The sequence below is a fragment of the Piliocolobus tephrosceles genome, chromosome 7 (assembly GCF_002776525.5).
Source record: "Piliocolobus tephrosceles isolate RC106 chromosome 7, ASM277652v3, whole genome shotgun sequence".
NCBI classification, from domain to species: domain Eukaryota; kingdom Metazoa; phylum Chordata; class Mammalia; order Primates; family Cercopithecidae; genus Piliocolobus; species Piliocolobus tephrosceles.
Window position 1 is genome coordinate 24,838,440 of NC_045440.1, and position 24,837 is coordinate 24,863,276.

Sequence of the window (24,837 nt, forward strand, 5' to 3'; positions counted from 1 at the left end):
GGAGAGCCAGAGATCAGGAGCCCAAGAGGGAGGAGAGAGGAAACAGAGGAGAGCCAGAGATCAGGAGCCCCAGGCCTGCCAGCCAGGGAAGGCCCTGCTGTTGCGCTCTTCAGAACCCCAGCTCGGGACCTTTGGAATAAATGTTAGGAGTGTGAGTGGAATCTAATGAGTAGGACAAACCTCCTGGGTGAGCATTGAATATGAGGGTGGGTGGGGCATGGTAGCTCATACCTATAATCCCAGCATTTTGGGAGGCCAAGGTAGGAGGATCATTTGAGCCCAGGAGTTTGAGACCTGCCTGGGCAACATGGGAGACACTTTCTCTACAGAAAATTAAAAAATAGCAGGGCATGGTGGCACAGGCCTGTGGTCCCAGCTACTTGGGAGGCTGAGAGGGGAGGATCGCTTGAGCCCTGGAGGTCAAGGCTGCAGTCAGCCATGATTGCGCCATAGCATTCCAGCTTGGGTGACAGAACGAGACCCTGTCTCAAAAAAACAAGTAAAAAATAAAAAATAAAATGAGGGTAGAGGAAGAAGAGCCAGGGGAAGATTCTTCGGAGACGTGGGAAGTAAATTTGCAAGACTGCTGTCTCGGAGCTGGGCAGACAGGAAGGGAACAGAGCTGGGATGTGGCAGGGACAGGTTCCAGGCACCGGCAGGATGGGGGCCAGTGTGCAGTGGGCCAAGAGGGAATGGGAGCGAGAAAGTGGGGCGTCAGCAACATTCAGCTCCCTCCGTAGCTCGATGAGAAGAGAGGGGTGGGGACAGGTGGTAGCTGGAGGGTCCCCCGGGATCATTTTATCTGTATCCCTTTCATATCTTTCAATGAGTTTTTGTTTTCCCTTTCTAGATTGTTGGCATTTTAAGGGCACAGTTTATAACTTCTACCTCTTCGTTTCCTCCAAAGTTGGCTGATCACCAGATCACTTAAAGGAGGTTGTTTGTTTTATAAGCATTTTACCAGATCTTGACTTAACACTTACTTCCCCCAGAGTTAGTCATAATCATTCTAGCAGGGCTTCTAGATGCTGAATAATGACCGATGGCGCCACTTGATTTATATGAAGATACTGGTTTAGTTTTAAAAGCAGACTTACATTGAACAAAGTTTAGGAAAGAGAAGAGAGAGGGCTACTCAAGTGCCTGAAGGTCTGAGCAGTGAAGAACACGTTTCCATATGCCTGCCACCCTCAGGCTCAGGACATGGTTTTCCTATCTGTTTATTGAATTGGATCACTTGCTTTAGTTATAATATATGAAGGGATAAGACTGGATTTCACTTCTCAATTAACTAGCCCTCTTGCTGTCTTTTAATCACACGTTCTGGGGTCAGATTCCAGCCCTGCCAGTCAGTGGCTGCACTGGCCAAGGCCACGTGGTTGACCACCATCCAGAGTTCTGCCAAGAGCCTTACCTGCTGGAGGCATGAGAGGTGTGGCTGTTACGCAGCTTCGGTGGCACAGGCCCTCTGCCTGGTACATTTTAAGTAATGTGAGCAGATTACTTAATCTCACTGTCTGTTCAGTTGAAAACTAGGGCCAACCCCGGCTCAGAGCTCAGGGGGCTGTTGTGAGGATTCAATGAGAGAATCTATGGAAGATGCTTAGAGTAATACCAGACACATAGGACGTGCTGAATAAATCAGAATGGTTTTTACTATTACTCTCATCTTCCAATGTTTGTGACTTACACTTATGTTACAGTTAGTCATTTCATTGGCGTGTGCTAACCAAAGGTGGCCTGGCCCCTCCCCATCCATTAGGAGGGCTGGAGTTTAAAATCCAGGCATATGGAGGATCGATGGGGGAGCTGGGTACTCCTTCGACTTCAGTGTCCAGTGGATGCCGGGGTTCTCAGGTTGGTGTATTGAGTCACATAGTTCCATGACTGAGTTCTTGGAGGGAGAGGCTAAAGTTGGCTAGAGGCAGGTGTGATGTTTGGTCTGTCGTGTGTACACTGAGCACCTTCTGTATACCAGTCTCCCTGCTTGCTTCTTCCAGACAGAAGAAAACACGGATGGCAATTGGTTATATTAGAACAGTGCCTCTTATAGTTTACAAACACCATCTTATTGAACACTCATGAAAAATGCTGGGATGTATGTTATTTCTGCTGTTTCATAGATGAAAAAACTCAGGCACAGACATTCTGAATAGTTCCAGCTCTTAGGAAAATGCTTCTTTAGCATTGCGGGAGAAACAGTACATTTGCACAAGGCAAGTAGTTCACCATGTAAGGCGGCTCGTGCTTTAGAGGAACCTAAATACTACACAGTGTTTTATGCACGGGCATTTTTCTTACAAACGAACATAGCTTTGTCTTCCTGGGGGTGTTTATCAAACCACATCTATGTAGCAGATGCTCTTCAAGCATTTCCCATATTCCCTCATTTACAACACCCTGGTACCCTGAGTTAATTATTAGTCCCATTTCGTGGTTGAGGAATCTGAAGCTCTGAGAGTTTGAACTTCTTGTGTAAAGTCACATGGTGAGGAAGTGGTAGAACTGACCTGCACCCCAGGTATCTGGCTCTGGTCTTTCCAATAGTGCCTCTTCAGTGGGTACCCCTTAAATTCTCATGGGACAGGTGCTTTCTCCTCCTTTTCTGCCCTTTTTTTCAGAGCAAAACCACGTTATCCTAACTGCCAAGCACAACCCACAAAGGCTCTTATCTCTCCTCCAACAAAAGCCATTCCCTGCCTGGTTGATGAGGTCACCCGGCATTTTGCAGGGCATTTTGCTGGGTAGATGCCAGCTCAGAAAAGCCACGTAGATAAGCCAGTGGGTGGCTTGTGTTACTGCCTCCTCGATGGTTTGCTTTTTATTCAAGTTGATTCATTTATCTGAGATCAAAAAGGGAAAGGCTGATGCACACACATTGAAAAGCAGGGAATGGTGCTGGAGAGTGAGGCCGTGACTATTTGGAATAAGATCCTGGAGATAGGCAGTGCTGATAGAGTAAATATCCAGGGAGCAGGGGGAGGTGTGTGCACTAACAACAGGAGTTTTAGCATCTGCCCCTCCTTGCTTCAACGGGCTAATGGGTACCCGAGGGGGGTTGGAGGGCTGAGTGATGGCCCCCCATGCTCCCTCTTCCCTCCTGCTCCATGGGTGTAACCTTGAGGTGGGATCGGAGAGCTGGGTGGAGGGCACCCCATCCTCTCTCCTCCCTGGTGCTCCACGGGTATAACCCCAAGGTGGGATCACAGGCTGAGTGAGGACTCCCCATCTTCTCTCCTCCCTCCTGCTCTATGTGCATAACCCCGAGCTGACTTGTAGACTGTGGTACCTACTCAGCTGCTTCAATTCCAGAACAGTGAAGGTGTTTCTGACATCCCTGTGCTTTAATTACAAAGGACCCCTTGAGACCTTATCAGAAGTACTGCCAGCCTAGCCCTTTGAAAACTCACAGTCTTGGATTCTCTATCAGTGTCGCTCCCTGGCTGTAATATTGTACTATAGTTAGGCAAGATGTTTCCTTTGGGGTAAACGGGGTGAAGGGTATGAAGGTTCTCTCTGTGTCATTTCTTAATTCTGCATGTGAGTCTACAGTGAGTTTTAAAAAGAAAAAGTTCCAGTCTGGGCAGCATAGCGAGACCTATTGTCTCTACACATAATAATAATAATAAAATTAGCCGGCTGTGGTGGTGCACGCCTCTGGTCCTGGCTGCTTGGGAGGATGAGGTGGGAGGATCGCTTCAGCCCAGGAGGTCAGGACTGCAGTCAGCTGTGATTGCGCTACTGCGCTCCAGCTTGGGTGCCAGAGCGAGACCCCTTCTCAACAAAAGAAAAAGGATAAAAGAAAAAAAAAATTTAAAGTAGGGTCATTTAAATAAGGCCAACTCCAAAGGGATCTTCTATCTGAAGTTTTAGGGAGCAGCTTATTTACTTTATGTCTCACCCTTTGCTAATATCCAAAATGCAGAACGATAGGGAACCACTTGAGGCAGGAGGGGAATGAAGCACTTATTCTTGCTGCAGCATGGATGAACCTTGACGACATGACGCCAAGTGAAAGCAGACAGACACACAAGACCACATCTTATGTGATTCCATTGATAGGAAATGTCCCGAATAAACAAATCTATGGAGACAGGAAGCAGATAGATGGTGGCCAGGGTTTGGGAGTAGAAGGGGTAGGAAGGAATGGGGAGTGACTGTAAGTGGGTACCAGGTTTCTTTTTTGAGTCGTGTTCTAAAACTAGATTATTGCAGTGGTTGTAAAACTCTGTGAGTGAACTAAAAGCCATTGGGTTATATACCCTTTAAATGAGTGATTGCATAGCATGTGAATTATCTCAATAAAACTGTTAAAAAAAAACAGTAGTGTCTTTTGACAGTTTTAATAGAAGTCATAATGAAAGGAATAGTCCTTTTTCAGAGACTTGTAACTTGCAAATTCAGGCCACTGTCCTGGTGCATGTTCTTGGCTCTCTCATAAACCAGATTCACAGGCCTATCACGCACACCACGAGGGTGTTTCCAGTCACTCATCATGAGGGGAGGAAAACCCATTGTGTGCCAGGCATTTTGCCAGGTGCTTTTACCTACACTTTATTATGTAAACTTCTTGCAGCCCTGCAGGGTATGTGGCTTTATGCCCTTTTTTTTTTTTTTTCTTAATAGTCTTGATCTGTTGCCCAAGCTGGAGTGCAGTGGTGTAGTCATAGCTCACGGCATCCTCAAACTCCTGGGCTCAAGTGATCTTCCTCACTTAGCCTCCCGAGTAGCTGCGACTACAGGCACATACCACCATGCCCAGGTAATGTTTTTTTTTTTTTTTTTTTGGTAGAGTTGGGGTCTCGCTGTGTTGCCCAGGCTGGTCTCGAACTCCTGGCCTCAAGCAGTCTGCCCACCTCAGCCTCCCAAAGTGCTGGGATTACAGGTGTGAGTCACTGAACCTAGCTCATGCCTATGTTTTTATAGGTGAATAAATGGAGGTTCCTGGCTGGGCGCAGTGGCTCATGCCTGTAATCCCAGCACTTTGGGATGCCGAGGTTGGGGGGATCATCTGAGAACAGGAATTTGAGATCAGCCTGGCCAACATGGTGAAACCCCATCTCTACTAAAAAAAAATACAAAAATTGGCCAGGCGTGGTGGTGCACACCTGTGATCCCAGCTACTTAGGAGGCTGAGGCTGGAGAATCGCTTGAACCCAGGAGGTGGAGGTTGCAGTGAGCCGAGATCGTGCCACTGCACTCCAGCATGAACAATAAGAGTGATACTCCGTCTCAAAAAAATAAAATAAAAGGAAAAAAGAAATGGAGGTTCCTAAAGGCTAAACCACAGTGAGGGAGTACTGCAGCAAAAACTAGAATTTGGGGGCTCCTTGACCCCCAAGCCCGTTCTCTTTTCACTACTGGTATAGCCGGGTTGCCAAGGCTGCCCTCTTGCAGGGGCCGATAGCTCAGGGAGGTCACTAGAGGAAAGGCCTGTGAGATCTGTGCAAGTCATTTTCAGGCTTGTGTCCTCAGTGGGGACTGTGCTCCCTCCGGAAGTGAGTATGACATTCCTCCCTGTCCCCTTGGAGCAGCTCTTCCCAGGAGAGCTTCAGTGGAAAGAGAACTGTGGGAAAACATGTGGAAGCTTTTCGTGGACATGTTTCTGAGTGTCACGAGCTCTTGAAGGAAGCATGTTTATTTCCCCGAAGTGCTCAACTGTGTCCGGGTCCTGAGCTTTTCAAGGGTTCATAACCCCCGGAGCTAATTTGGATATGCAAGGAAGCCATGGGATTGCAGCCAAGGAACGTGCTATTTTTTGTAAGTGATGATGCTGTTGTGTAGTAAACAGGCCCCTCGTGGTAAAATGGGCAGGAGGGAAAGGAGGTGGAGGGAGAAGTTTTGGGAAAAGATTTGCATTCGGTTAATGATGCTCAAGGTGGTTCAAGGCAGACTCAGTAGCTTCCAGGTTGCTTAGTAGAAATGCAAATTACTGGGTCCCAGTCTGGACCTGCAGCATCAGAAACTCTGGGATAAGGTCTGGGAACCTGTGTTTTATATTTATATTTATTTTTATTTTTTTGAGACAGAGTCTCGCTCTGTCGCCCAGGCTGGAGTGCAATGGCGTGATCTTGGCTCACTGCAAGCTCCGCCTCCCAGGCTCATGCCATTCTCCCTCCTCAGCCTCCTGAGTAGCTGGGACTACAGGCGCCTGCCACCATGCCCGGCTAATTTTTTGTATTTTTAGTAGAGCCGGGATTTCATTGTGTTAGCCAGGGTGGTCTCAATCTCCTGACCTCGTGATCCATTCACCTCTGCCTCCCAAAGTGCTGGGATTACAGGCGTGAGCCACTGCACCCAGCCTATTTTTATTTTTATTTTAAAATTTTTTTGAGACAGGGTCTTGCTGCATTGCCCAGGCTGGTCTTGAACTCTTGGGCTCTAGCGATCCTCCTGCCTTAGCCTTCCAAAGTGCTGGGATTATAGGCATGAATCACCGTACCCGGCCAGAACCTGTGTTTTAATGAACACTGGAGATCATTACTGTGCACCCTGAAGTCTGAGGAGTCTAGCATCAGACAATCTGATGACACATCATTGGGATATGGAGTCATGGGTCCTGTCACCAGCCTCAAGTTGTCCTTGTCTGTCACCCTCCCCACTTGGTCTAAGAGTAAGTGGAGCAGAGACAGAAAGTAGATTAATGGTTGCCAGGGGCTGGGAGTAGCAGGCTAGGAGGGAATGGGGAATGACTGCAGGTGGGTACAGCCTTTCTTTTTTGGTGATGTTCTAAATCTAGATTGTGGTGATGATTGTAAGGCTTTAAGATGGCTTGCTTGAGCCTTGCAATGGAAATGAGTGCCTTGGCCTAAGGAGAAGGGGAGAAAATCTTATGGAGTAAATGAGCTTTTATTTTGGTTCCCTTTTTTTTTTTTTTGAGGCAGAGTCTTGCTCTGTCATCCAGGCTGGAGTGCAGTGGTGCAATCTCAGCTCACTGCAACCTCCACCTCCTGGGTTCAAGTGATTCTCCTGCCTCAGCCTCCTGAATAGCTGGGATTACAGGCACCTGCCACCACACCCAGCTAATTTTTGTATTTTTAGTAGAGACAAGGTTTCATCATGTTGCCCAGGCTGGTCTCGAACTCCTGGCCTCAAGTGATCTTTTGCCACCAGATATTAAAATGTATTAAAAAGCTGCCCTATTTAGTATTGATTGAGATTAATGGAGCAAAATAGTCCAGGAACAGAACCTGGTATTGTCTCTCTGTAAGGTATGCATGAATTTAAGCCATTATTAGATATGTTATCTAGTAGTAATAATGATAAAGTATTTTTTGAAGTCATCATAAATCAATAGAAGAAAAGGATTATTCAGTAACTATGAGCATATGGGTCTTAGTGTCACCAGAACTTATCCTTCTTCTTAGGAGGGATTCGTTTTTTCGATCTTAAAGGAAATAGATATATTGAACATATCAGGCTTCCTTCTTTACATTGGCTAGAGAGCCTAACTCTAAATTTAGCCAATGTATAAGACTAAATGTCAAGTATTTATCTATGCAAACACACACATATGTACATACACACTTGCATCCACATATACATACACGTATTTTACATACACATATTCACATATAAATATACATGTACATACATACACATACATACATGCCTCATTTGTGATTTTATTTTACCATTATATTTCTTCCACTTTATCTTGCATTACTCTTTCTGGTTTATCACATTTTTTTGTATTTCATGTGTCTCTATAAACCACCTTAAAACTTTTTGGAGGAAGAAAGTGGACTATAAATAAAGAAATAGAATAAGATATAATATATAGAAAAAAAGGCAGTGAAAATACACCCAAATTTGAATAGTCTGATTTTGGGGTGGTGATGGTAATGGGATTATTAACTTTCCCTATAATTTTCTGTATTTTTGAAATTTTCTACTCAAAGCATCATATCATCAGAAAAAGTGATTATTTCTGCTCATTCCCCTTGCTGGCCAGTGAAAGGAATGCATTTCCATAAGTGAGAGTCTGGCAGGGCAGTATTGAGGGGAGGGGTCTTTGCCGCAGCAAAAGCTGGTCCGGTTCCCAGGAGAGCCCCTCCTTTGCCGCTTGACCTGATTGCAAGCAGAGTGTGAGAGCCGGAAGGAAACATTCCGTCACTTATTTAGAGCATTCATTTGGCTGTTCCCTGATCTAGGTGTTCAGTCCCTGCTCGGAGGGAGTTTACATTCTAGTCAGCGGTCAGACAGTAAATGAGTGAAACGGATTCAGAAACGATGCCACCCTGGGATGGTGACGTGTAGCCCCAGTGAGAAGGATGAGGAGATGCCCACGTCAAGAGTGAGGGGAATGGGTTTCCAGAGAGAGAGGGCTGCTTGTGCACAGGCTTGGAGTTGCCCAGGGGTTGGGCAGGTCAAATTGAAGAATGGCCGGAGGTGGCCATTGTGGGTGAGCAGGTCGGGGATAGAGAGTACCTTGGAGAGATCAGCTAGGACCGGATCTGACTGGCGAAGGGAAAGAGTTCGAATTGGGCGCTAAGGACGGTAGACAGCTACTGAAGGACTTAATAAGGGGAATGGCAGTGTCTGATGAAAGGCTTAAGATCCTTCTAGCTGCTTCTGAAGGTTAATTTGTAGGAGGGCAAGAAATGAAGCCAGCGGAGTGGATAGGGAGATTCTGCTCAAACTGATTGCTACACAGTGATATTTGTATGGTTTTCTTTGTTTTTCTTTTTTGTTTTTGTTTTTGTTTTTGGGGTGTTGATGGGGGGACATACAACTTAAGAAAAATTGGAATTATTTTGTTAAGTTTTCCATGTCAGCATTTTACTGATGGAATACGCTTGCATGTAAAGTGGACATCATTTTTGTTTTTATTAGATAACATTATCTATATTACAGATACCAGATATGCATGTACCCATTTAATTACCTACACTAATACTGACAAAAAGGTAAATTTGGTCAAAAGAAAATTCAGCTTAGATGACCGTGTGTGTGTGTGTGTGTGTGTGTATTTTTTTTAAGACAAGGTCTTGCTCTGTTGCCCTGGCTGGAGTGCGGTGGCACAATCTTGGCTCACTGCAACTTCCACCTCCCGGGTTCAAGCAATTCCCCTGCCTCGGCCTCCCAAATAGCTGGGACTATAGGCACGTGCCACCATGGCCAGCTAATTTTTGTATTTTTAGTAGAGACGGTTTCACCATGTTGGCCAGGCCGGTCTCAAACTCCTGACTCATGTGATCTGTCTGCCTTGACCTCCCAAAGTGCAATGGCTATATTTCTGACATATATAAAGCCAAGCCCAGTTGATAAGAATTTAGCAGCATCTGCAAGATTTGATCCATTTCAGAATTTCTGAGCTCTCTAGCGTTACATGGACTGATGTTTTCTTAGCTCAGAACTGCTTACCTAAGTGTAGAAAATCTAATATTTAGGAAGAATGATTCATTGCTTTAAGTGTTCAGTCCTGGTTTTTATCTTTATTGTTGCACAAGTTTGATTTGACCTTGGATAAATCATTTCAGTTGTATTTTAGTGCTTGTGTGTGGAAGACAGGTAGTAGTAGTCCTGGTAATCCTCCTGCCATCATGTCAGCTGGGCGAGAGCTCTCCAAGACCTAGAAGAGATAATAGCAGCTGCAAAGGCCCTGTGGTGGGATGCAGCAGGTAGATATTTTAGTAACTGAAAAACGGCCTGTGTAGCTGGAGAGCAGGGTACCAGGGAGAGATGATTCAGGGTCATGTTATAGAGGTAGGCCAGGGCCACACTGGTCAGGATTTTGCAAACCTTATTGGGGACTTGAATCTTTATCTGAAGGGCAGGGGGAAGCCATTGGAGGATTTAAATCGGGGAATGACATAAGATTCATAGATATGCTGTCTCCTTTAATCCTCATAACAAATGTATGTGCTAGGTAATATTATCCCCATTTTAAAGCAGCACAGAAATTAGGGCAGTGGAGATTAAGGAGTTTACCCCAGGACACTATGCGGGTGAATGATGGAGCTAGGAAACCAACTCAGGTCAGCTTGCATCCAAAGTCTCCTGTCTTCCAGACCAGCCTACCTCCACAGTAATATAACAATGACTGCAGTTTAAAAACACTTTGAACTCTTAAGATGAAAGATTTCCCTTAAATTACAAAGTGGTATTAAGCTGCAGAAATGTGAGCGGTAATGAGAGAGCAGGTAATGCCCGGGAACTTTTGAAAGGCCCGGTCCGTGTGGCTCTGCTCCAGCACCTTCAAGTTCCCTGCCGTCTGGCAGGGGCGTCTCATAAGCTGCTTTCAACACAAAGAAGGGTTTGGCTGCTCCCCGGCCATTTGACACTGCCGTTGTCCATAAGGACTCGTTGTCCGTGAAAAACACCCAACGCTTGAGCTTTCAGGGGTTTTGGGAAATCAGATCTGGGCAGTGCATGTGTGGTTTCACTGGAGACATCATCCAATGCCAAGTTTCTGCTTTCTGCTTTCTCCCTCTTGGATAATCAGCTGGGTTATATGGATTCTTGGAAGCTGTTGGTAGAGATCACCATCTCGATTTTGAACCCAAGAAGCCTTATTCAGGGTGTGAGTGGGAAAATACCTGCTGGCCCATGGCCCTTGAGGCTCTTGGTGATGACGACACATGTCTGTTTCTTTGTAGTTGACCATGTTGTTCCTGAGCCTGGGACAAGCTTGCTCGCTGCCTTTGACCAGTGGAGGGAATGGGCCGACAGCAAGTCCTGCTGTGACTACTCTCTGCACGTGGACATCAGCGAGTGGCATAAGGGCATCCAGGAGGAGATGGAAGCGCTTGTGAAGGATCATGGTAGGTGGCACTAAGTCAATGCCCTCTGCAGATGTTTCTGCTTCAGTCCATCAACTGGCACAGCCCTGAGAAGAAAGTGATCATGCTTCCAGATCCCGTTTGCGCCTCATGCCCATGCCTGCCCCTGGGAAGGAGAGAGGGCTTTGGGCTGCAGCTCGTGCTGATTGGAGGTGACCTTACCCAGTGCAGTAACATAAGCCTTCATTGATAAGAGAAGATGAGCCTTACTGCTGGGATCTGCTCTTAGGTGACAGCTGCTCGCAGCTTATTGGTTTGTGGGCACCATGGTCTCTAGCTAGGGTGGGGAATTGAGGCTGCCGAGAGAGAGATTTACCCTCAAAAGATAACAAATACATATCTCAGGGAGGATGTGGCAGTCTCAGGAGAGTGTTGGGCAGCCCCTTCCTACAAACCTGGGTGGATCTAGGATAGATTTGAGTAACAACCTGAGAGGTCTTTTCCATTCCCTAGAATTATTTTGGAGAACAATTTTCCAGGGATTGGGAAGATTTACAGAGAGGCGGGAGGAATCTTTACCACCTCAAGGTGCCTCTGGGACTCTTGTCAACAAGGACCTCGGGCGTTTGGGGGGAAGAGCCAGGCCACATTGTCTTCCTGGGTCTCATTGGGCTTGTCTAGAGACCAAATTAACCTCATTGGATCTTAGCGTTCAGGGAAGCACCTAATGCTCTAGGGTTCTGGGACTTCCAGGCTCAGAAGCACCATGTGCTGTGAGTGACATGGCAGGAAGGAAATCTCTAGGCACTAGAATGATAGAAAATGCCCCGGAATGAACAGCAAGAGTCTTGGGTTTATTTCTCTGATATTCCACAGACTGTATGACCCTGGGTAAATTGCTTAAATTTTATGGGTCTCAGTTTTTGAAACATTTCTCATACGTGAGGGTCTTGGACTAGATGTCCTCTAAGATTCTTTCCAGCATGAAGCTTCCACATAAAAGAAAATAGGTGACCTTTGACTTTTCTCACTTTTGAGCATGCAGAGACTCCAAGTGGTTTAACTGTGGATACTTAGACTGAATCTGCTCCAAACCAGGCAGGAGGGTTACCATGGTAACTGTTGCCTGGCAACGGGAGAAGGGCCAGGATGTACAGAGGCATTTAACTCAGGCAGCTCCCAGCACCCCCCAGGTGGCTTGAATTAAGCTTCAAGGCTGTGAGGTTGTCAGGACAATTGTTTAAAATTGTGATGAATGTTGGGCAGGGATGTTTGGTCTGGTGCCTGGGGAGGCAAGAACTCCAAGACGCCAGGATGAGAATTGCGACATCTGCTTGTTGAACTAAGGGACCCTTTCTTACTTAAAAAATCATTTTCTTAAAAATCAGCATGGAAGGCAGTCTGTCTGCCAAAGAAAAGACATTTATCACAGTTCTTCTTAGGCAGAAACTTCTAATTCATTTTCTTCTTACAGTCGCAACAGACTTGTTTGGTGGGGGCAGCTTAAAAAAATTAACTGTTGTAAAATAAATATAACATTAAAGTTACCATCTTAACCATTTTTAAGTGTGCATGAAGTTCAGTGTTTTAAAATACACTCATAATGTTGTTGCAACCATCACCACCCTCCAGCCGCAGGACTCTTTGTCTTGCAAAACTAAAACACTACACTCACTCATTAAACACTAACTCTCCACTCTCCTTCACCCCAGTCCCTGGCAACCGCTGTTGTACTTTCTGTCTGTGAATTTGACTTCTAGGGACCACATACAAGTGGAATCATATAGTATTTGTCCTTTTGCAACTGGCTTATTTCACTTATCATGATGTCCTTAAGGTTTCAGTGTTATAGCATGTGTCAGGGTGTCTTTCATTTTTGAAGGCTGAATAATATTCCTTTGTATGGATAAACCACATTGGTTTATTCATTTATCAGTTAATGGAGGCTTGATTTTTGCTTCCACCTTTTGGCTATTGTGAATAATTCTGCTATGAACATGGATGTGCAAATACTGGCAACTTTTAATTTTGATATACTTGTAAACTTACAGGAAAACTATAAGAATACTGAAAAACATCCTTGTGCATCTTCATCCCACATTCTCCAGTTATTTATATTTTACTCTGCTTCCTTTACCATTCTGTGTCTCCATTTCTCTCCTCTCTCTCTGTACTGAAACACGCACACAAACACGTGTATACACACATACATATATCTTATTTCCTTATTTGGTTATTTGGTTTATCTATTACAAGTCCACCTCTCTGTTTTGTCTGTACTAGGGGTAAATTCCTTCCTCGTGTACATGGCTTTCAAAGATCGCTTCCAGCTAACGGATTGCCAGGTAAGAAAGTTGGCTTTTCGGAAGAGGCACCCTGACATTTGGTACCTTCAGGCTGTGGCTGTTTGAGAAAGCAGTCTCCAGTGTGTGCATGTCTCCTAGCTTCCTGGGAAGTGGCTGGTGGATGCAGTTACTGATGTAATTGAGCCTCGAAAGAGAATATGAACCCAGTGCCCTAGCCCCCAGTGCTGCCACTTCGCCGCCCTGGATCTGAGGCTCTGCCCAGCACGGTGTCTCTGGCACTCAGAACCTCCTTAGCAAACCTGATGCAGAGCCAGGTGGCACCCAAGAGCTTTTCACTCCTGGTCCATGTCCTGCTAAGTTGTACTGCCTCTGTTAATTTCTGAGGGGTCTTTCTCCATCAAATGTGGTCAGAAACATTGCCCTCGGTCGTGTTGAAAAAGCCAGGCTAATAGAATTAGCCTAGGTGTCCTGTTTCTCACCCCAGAAATGCTGCTGGCAGGGAAATGATTGTCCTTGTGAACAGGAAGATAGAAGTCCCTGTCTCTGATCCCACCCTCGTCTCTCTCTCAGATTTATGAAGTACTGAGTGTGATCCGGGATATTGGCGCCATAGCCCAAGTCCACGCAGAAAATGGCGACATCATTGCAGAGGTACAGGGCTTTCTTTTTCATCATTTCTTCATCACCTGGAGGGTGAGAGGCAGGCTCAAGAAAGGGAGACGACACCTGTAGCTTAACACCAGGGTGGAAGAGCAGAGGGACCCGGTGTTCCCTTGCTGGAGCTCTGCTCAGTCTCACCCATGGTGTGAATGCCAGTGACACACGTGCCTCTCCATGTGTCCCACGGAACAGCTAAGTCAGTTACCATTGCAGAGAGAGGCCATTTCTCTTGGTGCTGTAATGCAGCTGCCTTGGGTGGGGTACAGGAACCCTCACGTCACACACAGGCATTTTACACTGTGACTGAGGGCTGCAAATGCACGAGCCGTTAGCATCCCAGGGAACAGCTGAATGGTTTTGGGAGGCTGTAATTGATCCATCCTGCTCAGGCGGGACTGGGAACAGGGCAGCGAACCCTTCTTTTCATGAGGTCTTGGGATGAGGGTAGAACAATCGGCAGTGGTAATTTTCCGTCTTGCCCGAATAACTGCGTGCCTGGGTCTGTGCCGTTAGAGCTGTGTGTAGTCCACTCTGCCTCACAGCCTGGCTTTCTCTGAACATTGCAGGAGCAGCAGAGGATCCTGGATCTGGGCATCACAGGCCCCGAGGGACATGTGCTGAGCCGACCCGAGGAGGTGAACGTCCGCCAAGCGGAATGCGTGAATCAGTGTCCCTTGGACACTGCACAGAGCCGCAGGGAACCCGCTTCCTACCTGCTGAGAAGGGGGCTTCTCTGATGCTGACTGTGGTCTTTCTGAGAAGCTGTGGGTCACATGTGTGTCTGTCAGTTTGTCTACATAGGCAAAGTGAAGTGTTAGATTGCTCCTGAGGGTAAGGTGGTGTGGACTGTTTGGCCAGAAGATTCCTCTTTCTGTCTGTAATTCTTCAAGCCCGTGCTTGTATAGACACAAACAGTTCTTCATTGGCATCTTGCAATCTAGATTTTAGTGGTTCACAACTTATGGTCTCCAAGATCTTACCAAAATTCACCAAAACATAGTTGGAAGGATGGAAAAGCTCTTCTAAATGCCTAGAAGGCATATGGGGAATTGTAAGTTTTTCCAAAGGTAACCCTGCACAGGCTATCACATGATACGCAGAGTTTGGTCGACAGAATCTTTTAAACTTGTGGAGGGAAGATTCACAGCAGGGGCCTGTGCTGGCTCAAAGGTGGAGACTCACCGTCTTGGTGAGATGTGTAAGTTCCAAGGGAGGGTGAGCATGTCTTAGGTGATGGAGAACCTGTGTTCATCAGTTAGAATTGGTGACTGTGAAATGCTTTTCAGAAGTTGGCTCCTTAATGGCAGACTGGATGTCGGGCTCTAGGGACCCTGACTAGGGAGCAGCCCGCAGCTTTGAGTGAAGCATGCAATGGGGGAATCTCCAGGGAACCACCAGGCTTTCCCCTTTATGGGAGGAAGTGGCAGAAAAGGGACTAGTGCAGAGCAGGGGGGTCAGATCCCCAAGGGCCTGAGTGGAGGCTGACAGTGAGGAGGCTCCAGAAGCCCGGGAGGGAGGAGCTTGGCAAGAGCTCCCTGCAGGGCTGTGGCCACTGAGTCGCTGAGTGGCAGCACCGTGCCACCACCCTGAGTTCAGGACGTGGTCTTGTTGGTACCAGGTTGGAAGGGGAGCCAGTCCCCGTGATGAGGAAGTGGATTCAGGGGGGCTCGGGAGCAAAGGCACCGTCTGTGCACTGCCTTGGGTGCACGAGCATGGGGGGTTGGGATCCTTTCAGACTTGAGGGGAAGGGATGAGGCTAAAAGAGGAGAAAGGAATCAAGACAGGCAGAAAGAGGAGAGCGGGAGCCACTCGAAATGCTTTGCACACAGTGAGGGTCCACGCTTTGTCCTTCTTGCTGCATGCATATACGCACGTAGACACACATATACACACAGACATAGGCACACGCAGACAGGTAGACACACAGCAGACATAGACACACATGCATACACATAGACACACACAGACACGTAGACACACAGACACCTAGACACACACAGACACAGACACCTACACATACACATACACATAGACATACAGACACATAGACACACACTCAGACACAGACACATAGACACACACAGACACATAGACACACGCAGAGGCAGATACACAGAACTGCATGCTCCAAGACACCTTTAGTACCATTTGAGGCATGAGGACATTTTCCTCTCCCCAGATGACAGGACGGAAGCCATGACATTTTCAGGATTGCACATCCCTGCTCCAGGCCAGGGATGCAGGCCCTTTTGTAGCTATCAACCTTCTCATGCATGCTAAAAGCTGAAAGGGTGGCCTGGCACTGGCCCGAGGATGAGAGAGACAGGCAGGCAACTGTGTTAGCTGAGGGAAGCCCCATGCTGAGACTGTGGCTGGTGGCCAGTGATTCCAGGGGACAGCTTGCAGGCGAGAACAAGCTAACATCAGCCAATGATAAACATGCCTGAGGCTGATTTTATGCACATTTGTGTGCACACAGATACACGTGCAGAAGCACACACACATGCACACACTCACATTCACACACATATACATACATGTCCATAGGCACAGATATGCGCGTGTACACACATAGACACATTTTAGCATACGCACATGTGCACAGGCACAGACATGCACATATGTGTTGTACCCACATATTTTCACATACACATATACACATGTGCAAGCACAGACACGCACAGGTGTACACACACATTTTCACATACACATGCGCATATATGCTTGCACACACCTCTGCAAGCACCATCCCACTTTTGCAGACACTTCAAGGGTTCCTTTCTGTGGCTTCACTTCTCCCTCTGGGCCGGCTTCTGTGACTGCCTTCACCAGATTCCCCAGGATCCACCGGTCGGGTGGTTTAAACCATGGCAGCATAAGCCATGGTCGCTTCAGTTCTGACCTCCCTGGAATTGGTCCTTTCTTCAGCCCTGAAACAGTCTTGGGATCGGGCCTTGGAAATGCAGAGTCCAGGAGAGGCGGAGGGCTGACACAGTTCTCATGTGAGCCCTGTTCAAAGCTGCCTTCATTTAGTGCTCACGTGTGCTGGACGCTGTGTTCATGGCCCACATTTCAGTTTTGTAACTGTCCTGTGCAGGAGGTACAACAGCGTCTCCTTCGCACAACTCCAGGGGATGCCAGTCATGCAGTGTGCATGGCTGTATCCAGGGAGCACCATTTACTACATTCTACTCCCCACGTGTGGTGGTACCAGAGCTGTGCTGCGGTGGGCTCCTTGGTTATCTTTCTGTATATGAGGACACTTCGGAAGCATGAAGTTAAGTGATTGCCCAGTTATCAAAGCGGAGAGCTAGAAAGTACAGTGTCCTGCCTGCTACCTCAACCCCTCCCACAGTGTACACACACTCAGCTTAAATCCACACCTGGGCCTGGGCTTTTTTAGAAAGTTTCCTCCTGGTTTCTTCCCGTTTGGTGACTGGAAGCCAGTCCTTCCGCCTGCCATGTACCAGCTGTATAAGGAGGTGAGAAGATGTCTTCTGAGAAAAGCAAATGCCACTTCTGCAAATGCTACATGATACTCCTGCTGAGACCCTTACTCTTGTCTAAGTTTTAGAGCCTTCCGAGGGGCTTGCATTCCTTCTTTCTCCTGCTTTCTGCAGAGAAGAACACAAACACAGACAGAAAGGCCCTGGCTTTACTGAAGATGAAAAAGCTCTCAGAGAGCTGTTATGCTGGTTGCTTGTATTCATCCATTTTCATACTGCTGTAAAGAAATACGTGAGATTGGGAAATTTATAAAGAAAAGAGATTGAATTGACTGACAGTTCTGCATGGCTGGGGAGGCCTCAGGAAACTTACAATCATGGTGGAAGGTAAACGGGAAGCAGATCTGTCTTACGTAGTGGCAAGAGAGAGCGAGCAAGCAGAGGGCAAACTGCCACTTTTAAACCATCAGATCTCATGAGAACTCACTCATTATCAATGAGAACAGTGTGGGGGAAACCTTCCCCATGATCCAGTCGCCTCCCATCAGGTCGCTCCCTCAACACGTGTGGATTACAATTTTGAGATGAGATTTGGATGGGGACACAGAGCCAAACCATATCATTGCTATTTCGACCAGAGAAATTGAAACCATTTTTACATGATTAGGCCCAGCAGCTATTGCACTGAGAACTTCAGAATCCCCAGCAACTGATTACGGAGTCTCCTTGAGGGCTGGCAGACCCGGGGATGCACCAGTATGGGAAGCAGTTTTTCAGCTGATTTAGAGGCCCCTCTTGTATGCCAGGCCCTGAGTCGTTTTACCCATGTGACAGCCCAGTGAGGCGAGGAGGGGGATGCAGAGGGTTTTACATGGTGAATGGTGGCAGAGCGGGATTAGAACTCAAGCCCATAGGCACTTGCCACCTGATGTCTCCTCTCACGGTGAGTTTGTCAAGAGGGATCTGTTGTGTGTTAAACCCTGTGTGGGTGATAAAGAGAATACAGTATGGAACGATTTTGTGTGAATTTGAGCTTACCAGTCTACTTGGGGAGGTGCCGCTGATGGAATGAAACACACCCCAGTGTAACTTCTCTGCCGTTTGGTGACCTATCCGTCACTAGCATGATGGTTCTCTTGGATTTGAACTTTCCAAACATGTTCCTAGCCCACTAGGCTTTTCTTCCCAACCCACCATGTGAGACCACCCAGTAGGATTTTCCCTTGTTTTCAACCCAGAGGATTGGAAAGGACACTAGAGAGTGCAGACATCTGGAACTGAACCGTCTGTGGCTGAGAGGAGTGGCGACTGAGCCTGCATGCCGAGCCGGGCAGTGCCTGGCATTGTGGGGATGCAAAACAAATAAAAAAGGGATCCTTTCTGAAGGGACTGTGGACAAGGCAGGGAGAAAGAAGTAGACAGAAAGTGAGTGTAGAGATAGAACTTGACAGCAGCTCTGAGCTGTAGGACTGATGTCTGGGAAGACGGTGGGGACTTGCAGATGAGGATGACGAAGAACCCTTCACAGGGATGGGCACTTTCCAGCATGCCCTGCAGAATGACAGACGTCCTGACACTGCTGTGTGTCCCTGGACAGGTCATTGCCCTCTCTGAGTTGCCTCATCATTCAAACCAGAAGATAGGCATAGTGGCTCGTATCTGTCACCCAGCACTTTGGGAGGCCGAGGTGGGAGGATCTCTTGAGCCCAGGAGTTCAAGACCAACTGGGGCAACATGGCGAAACCCCATATTGGGACAATAAACGGAGTAGTCACCTGTATCTCCGGGAGGTGCTGAGGGTTTTAGTGGAGTCCACCTCACACTTCACACCCATGCAAGATGTCCCTGCCCCCGCCTGGTGCTGCTGCGCCACAGGCATCTCTCTTGTAAGTGGAGAGAGAGAGGGCTTGTCCTTCAGCTGTCTCAGGAATGAAAAACATTTGGGTGTTTAATGAGCTTTTTCAAGAGCCCTTTCCTTGGACTCTGGATTTCTAGACATCCCTTTTCACGTAGCTGATGCCTGAAAGGCCAAATGTGAATGAAGTTGTCTCAGCTCTGCTAAATTAGATTACCACTTAATGCAATTACAGAGCTTAATCTTTTGGCCAAGCTCCGTGGAGACAAGGTAACCAATTCAGTTACAGGGGCTCAGTTATTTCATGTGAAAAATAACAGCATTCTGTGGAGCAGCCTAGATTGAAATACCATGAGCATAAAACGAAGTCATTTCTTTGCTTAGCAAACATTTTTGAGCACCTACTGTATACCAGGTAGGACATTGGGAGCTATTGTGGGCGGTGCATGAAAGACACTAAGTGAGTATTACTTATTCACTTAGTAAGTAATATTCTTAGAAGGCAGTGAGTAAGCCCCAGCCCCTCCCCTCCAAGAGTTCAAGCCAGAGCCCTTTTGCTGGGATTTGGAGAGGGAGCCAGTGATGTTCTGAGATCTGCCTTCCACAATTTTACCAGCTCCTTCCCTTGCCGAGTGGTGATTCCTCTGTAGGATAGAACTTGATCCAGGGAGTCTTGCCTGATCAGGTATTCCACAGTCATCATGTGGGGGGATTTGAAATATCATTCATCTGAACATCCGATTTATTTACTTATTTATTAATTTATGAGATAAAGTCTCTCACTGTCGCCCAGGCTGGAGTGCAGTGGCACCATCTCGGCTGACTGCAACCTCCGTCTCCTGGGTTCAAGCGATTCTCCCGTCTCAGCCTCCTGAGTAGCTGGAATTACAGGCACACGCCACCACACCTGGCTAATTTTTTAAAATTTTTAGTAGAGACGGAGTTTCACCATGTTGGTCAGGCTGGTCTCGAACTCCTGACCTCAGGTGATCCACCTGCCTTGACCTCCCAAAGTGCTGGGATTACAGGTGTGAGCCATCACGCCAACTGGAACATCCAATTTAAAGCGCCAGATTATTTACTCAAGCAGTTCTCCAATATTGTACTGAAGATCGTACCAGGCTGTGGCTGGCCACGTTTGTGCTTCACACACAGGGGTCCATTGGTGTAGACAAACGGGGCCCGCTCCGTTCCCGGAGCCCTGTGAGGCTGCATTGTTTTGTGGGTGATGCTGACTTCGTTCATGAGCATTTAATGGGAGCCCAGCATGAACTCCACATCACTGAATATCTTGACTCAAGATCCTGGGAGCAGAAGGAATATATGGAATTGAGAGGAATCAGTGTCTGTGTGTGGTGGTTCTCAAACGTTAGTAAGTGTGAAAATCACCCACATTGCTGGGTCCCACCCTCAGAGTTTCTAGCCTGTGAGTCTCTGGTCCAGGGCAGAGCCAGAGAATCTGCATTGCTTACAGACTCTGGGCCCGTGTTGATGTCACAAGCTTGCTGCCTGCACCTGGAGAAGGGTCAGAAGGGAGTTTTCTTTTTCTTTTCTTTTTTTTTTTTTTTTGAGGTGGAGTTTCACTTTGTTGCCCAGGTTGGAGTACGGTGGTACAATCTCGGCTTACTGCCACCTCTGCCTGCTGGGTTCAAGTGATTCTCCTGCCTTATACTCACAAATAGCTGGGATTACAGTCACCTGCTGCCATGCCCAGCTTTTTTTTTGGTATTTTTAGTAGATACTGGGTTTCGCCATGTTGGCCAGGCTGGTCTTGAACTCCTGACCTCAGGTAATCCACCTGCCTCGGCCTCCCAAAGTGCTGGGATTACAGGCATGAGCCACTGTGCCCAGCCACAGGAGGGAATTAGTTCAACCAAACCAATGTTAGAGACACAAGGCAAGTCGCACTTCTCCGAATTGTCCCCTGGGGTAGGACCCTGGAAACTCAGCAGCCTTGCCTTCATCCTAGCCTCTCTCTGGGGTGGAGGATAAAGGTAGGGGCTCGTGGGGTGGGCTGAGCCACTTTCTCATGCTCTGCTGCTATTTTGCAGGTCGAGGCCGAAGCCGTGAATCGTGCCATCACCATCGCCAACCAGACCAACTGCCCCCTGTATATCACCAAGGTGATGAGCAAAAGCTCTGCCGAGGTCATCGCCCAGGCACGGAAGAAGGGTGAGTGCTGTGGCCGGACTGGCTGATGGCAGGCGGGCAGGTTTGGAGGGGAGGGGGGCTCTTCACTGGGGAGGGTTCCTTTTCCAGACCCTCATGCCAAGTGGGCCACTTGCACCATGTTCCGGCATTAACCTAATTACAGCCGGGCAAGGCAGGAGCTCCAGTTTCCTCCTCTGCTCCACTGCTGCGGCCTTGTTAGTATCTATTTAAAGCTGTGTGCACGCCAAGGCGGGGTGGGCAGGCACGTGTACCCCAGCCCCCGTGGAAGAGCTGGACTTACTTTGATGTGGTTGAAATAAACTAGGCATATACACAGATGACGTCAGTTTCCATCCACCCCACAATCCTTGGTCGCATCATGCACCTCCCCTCCAAGGCTGGGAGTGGTTTCTGCCCGGGTATGTAAGGCAGCTTTGTGGGGTGTGGGGGTGCATTTTGCCCCAGACACTATCACATCCAGATGTTTTGGTGCGTGATAAACTCTCCTGATGCATTCTGAACTGAGGCTGGGTCTCTGGTATTACTAGGGTGTCCATTGAGAAGGGTCCTGGAAACTAATTGATTAAGTGCAGCTTCCAGTGCTTCCTCTAGAGGATGCCCCCTGAGGCACCTCATGCATTATGCATGCATCTCAGCCCTGTTGTCACCCACTGCTGACTGCATGAATTTCGATAATCACACTGAGTCTTTTATGCTTGGGAGTTCTCTCCTACGGAAAGCCTGAGGGCATGTCGTTCATTTTGATGGTGGATCTTAGGCTGATCTGAAATGAACATTATAAAAGGGTCCCCTTCTTCCTTCCTTCCTTTCTCCCTTTTATGTCCCCTCTTCCCCTTTGCCTGTTGGGATCTCTCTATCTCTGTGTCTCCACTTCTCTTCCCTCCTTTCCTGTTTTCTGTTTCATTTTATCTTTCATTTGACTCTTTCTCAGTCCCTCTGTCATTCTGTCTGTGTGTCTTTCTTTCCCTGCTAGGAAGGTAGCCATTTGACCTCTATGGCTGCGTGTCTACTTCTCTGTATTATGTGATCCACATGGATCAAGGTGGGCTGTGGGATTTTTTTCACTGGTGGGTGACTTGCTGCAAGCCCTGGAACAAACTACTCAGTGATGACTGAGTCATCTTGTCCCAGAGATGATGACTTCCAGACGGACCCAGCGACTCCTGGCCCTTATTCTTTGGAGTGCTCGTGGGGCCTCTGTCCTTAGGCTGCACATCAAATGGTTGCCGCCTTTCTGTCTTCTCCTGGCAACTTGAAGGAATTGCCTTTTAGAAATAAGAAAGCATTCACCTAAAATAATGTAACTTACTGAGAATGAGCTTTGAGTTGTTTTCTAGGACGTGTTGCGGATGACGATGGAATCGGTGGCTCTGGGTCACCCTGACACGCGTTTGCAAGAAGGCAGTGCATTTGTGGGAATCAGCCTCTGTACAGAAGGCCAGCACGGCACCGCTGCCCCCATGTCGTGTGGGGATGTGTGGCATAGTGTCTGAAAGGGGGAAGAATGAGACGGCTTATTTTTTGTATTTTACCACTGCGCTATACCTAGATGATGATGATACTTGAGTTAGGCTAACATTTCAACATAATTTTGGATAGAGGCCTTGTCTAAAGTTGACTCTGTATTCAAACACGTACCTGTCCAAATGAGAAGAGAGAGGGGTCCTGCCTGTCCCAGACTTCAGTCGGGGAGGTGGAGTCGTGGGCCACCCCTGCCGCAGGCCTCCTCCTCTCTGTCCTTCGCGGTTCTTCTCACATGGAGTTGCAGAGCTGCAGTGTGTTGCTGCAGTGCCCCGTTTGGACCTAGCACCCCAACTCAGTGCCCGGTAACCCCCTGGTTTTTTTTAAATTTTTAATTTAGCCTTTGAGATGGAGTCTCACTCTTTCACCCAGGCTGGAGTGCAATGGTGCCATCTCAGCTCACTGCAATCTCTGCCTCCTGGACTCAAGCGATTTTCCCACCTCAGCCTCCTTAGTAGCTGGGATTACAGGCCCCCACTACCACGCCTGTCTAATTTTTATATTTTTAGTAGAGACGAGGTTTCACCATGTTGGCCAGGCTGGTCTGGACCTCCTGACCTCAGGTGATCCGCCCGCCTCGGCCTCCCAAAATACTGGGATTACAGGCGTGAGCCATTGCAACAGGGCACCCCTGTTGTCTTTATAACCTTGACACCCTGTGTGTCTTATGGGGTGAGCAGTGGGAGGGGACTTTAGTTTGTTCCCTTCCAGAGCCTTCTGAGTGTGAGTCTAGTGGTTCCCAGGATGCTGTTTGCATTCAAACTGTTACTCATTAATCCCTGAAAGCCTGAGCTTTAGACAAACCTGAGCTGCCAGAAAGGAATTTCCAGTGCATTCAGGTGCTAATGAGCAGGAATGAGAAGTCCTAGCTAACTTCCTAGGCTCTTAGGCTCTTTCCCATCTTGCTGGAACTTCCTGGCAACTTTGGGAGGCAGCCCTGGCAGGAATTTTTATATTTTGTTTCATTTTGCAGCTGAGTAAACTGAAGCTCAGAGCTCATGAATAGTGGAATTGGGGCTTGACTGTCAGGCATCTAACTTAAGGCCACAAATATCCGTGTTCATGTTTGACTGACTTACCTTCATGCTTTGAGATTATTTGAATATGGTGATGCTTGTGACCTGTGTCTGTTGGGGCTTAGTTCCTTAAGAATCCTGATTGAAACGGTGACCTGGCACCCAGCAGAGATATGGGTCATGTACACACAAGGATTCCCAAATGACCAAGAAGGAAAGCTCTTTAAGGGAGTATTAATTGTTTGCTCTCCAGGATCGGTATTCATTCTTGGATCAAACCCCAACTTCACTGTACACCAGCCACGTGATGCTGGGTGCTTCCTTATCATTTCTACATGTCTTTTCGCCATCTGCACGGGGAGGATAGTAACCATGACTCATCTCACAGGGTGATGATGTGTACATGAGATATTGCAGGTAAAAATGGAGACGAGAAGCGTGACCAGTTATTGTGACTACAGGATGAAGGGTCTGGTCTAACCTTGAGCTTGCGAGGAAAGCAGAGCACAGATGCCTGCTAACCCTCGGCAAGGGTTTTCTGCTCAGAATTGTTAGTCCACTTCAGGTGGGTTTTTCTGGCCCTCTGAGGCAAGTGTGAGCACTGCCACAGCCCCCTTTCTGATGCTCCATTTCTTCCTCTGTGAATGGAGAAATTCTGAATTCATTCAATGAACGTTCATGTTGTGATACTTCAGGCCCTGTGACAAGAAATTGTCCCAACCACAGTTAGCTCTTCCACTTGCAGGGGTAGGACGTTGAGCAGAAAGTCACGTTGGGAGGTGGTCAGGGCTACAAAAGGGGTACAAGTCAGGAGGGGTTGAGCCCAGAAGGGAGTCTCAGAGGGGTCAGGCTGCGTAAACAGACTTGAAATTTTTCTACAAATGTGAGCTTTGAAAAATGATAATCCTGCCCTGGGAGGAGTAGTAATGTCTCCTTCTCTTAGTGATCCACGTGAACCTCCCCAGCCAGAGACCTGCTGGTCCAGAATCTAAGATAAGACAAGTTCAGGGAAGCGAGGATATGAGATGAAACGAATGAGAACTGTTGCCACATGCCTGCTTGAGCCAGCACCACTGTGTCCTGCCTTCCCTGAGAGACACGCTGCTTCCATCAGCCGCTCTGAGCCGTTCCCCAGGA

The 24,837-nt window shown here is 47.6% G+C and overlaps 1 protein-coding gene across 2 annotated transcripts in view; it reads left to right on the forward strand.

Annotated features, from left to right (window-relative positions):
* DPYSL2 (dihydropyrimidinase like 2) overlaps positions 1–24,837 on the forward strand; it is a 145,663-nt gene that overhangs the window by 101,028 nt on the left and 19,798 nt on the right. For both annotated transcript variants that reach the window (XM_023216770.2, XM_023216771.2), the window contains exons 4-8: positions 10,602–10,766; positions 13,008–13,069; positions 13,601–13,681; positions 14,257–14,325; positions 21,043–21,163. In XM_023216770.2, coding sequence (XP_023072538.2) covers positions 10,602–10,766; positions 13,008–13,069; positions 13,601–13,681; positions 14,257–14,325; positions 21,043–21,163 — 498 coding nt within the window. The remainder of the gene's footprint in view (positions 1–10,601; positions 10,767–13,007; positions 13,070–13,600; positions 13,682–14,256; positions 14,326–21,042; positions 21,164–24,837) is intronic.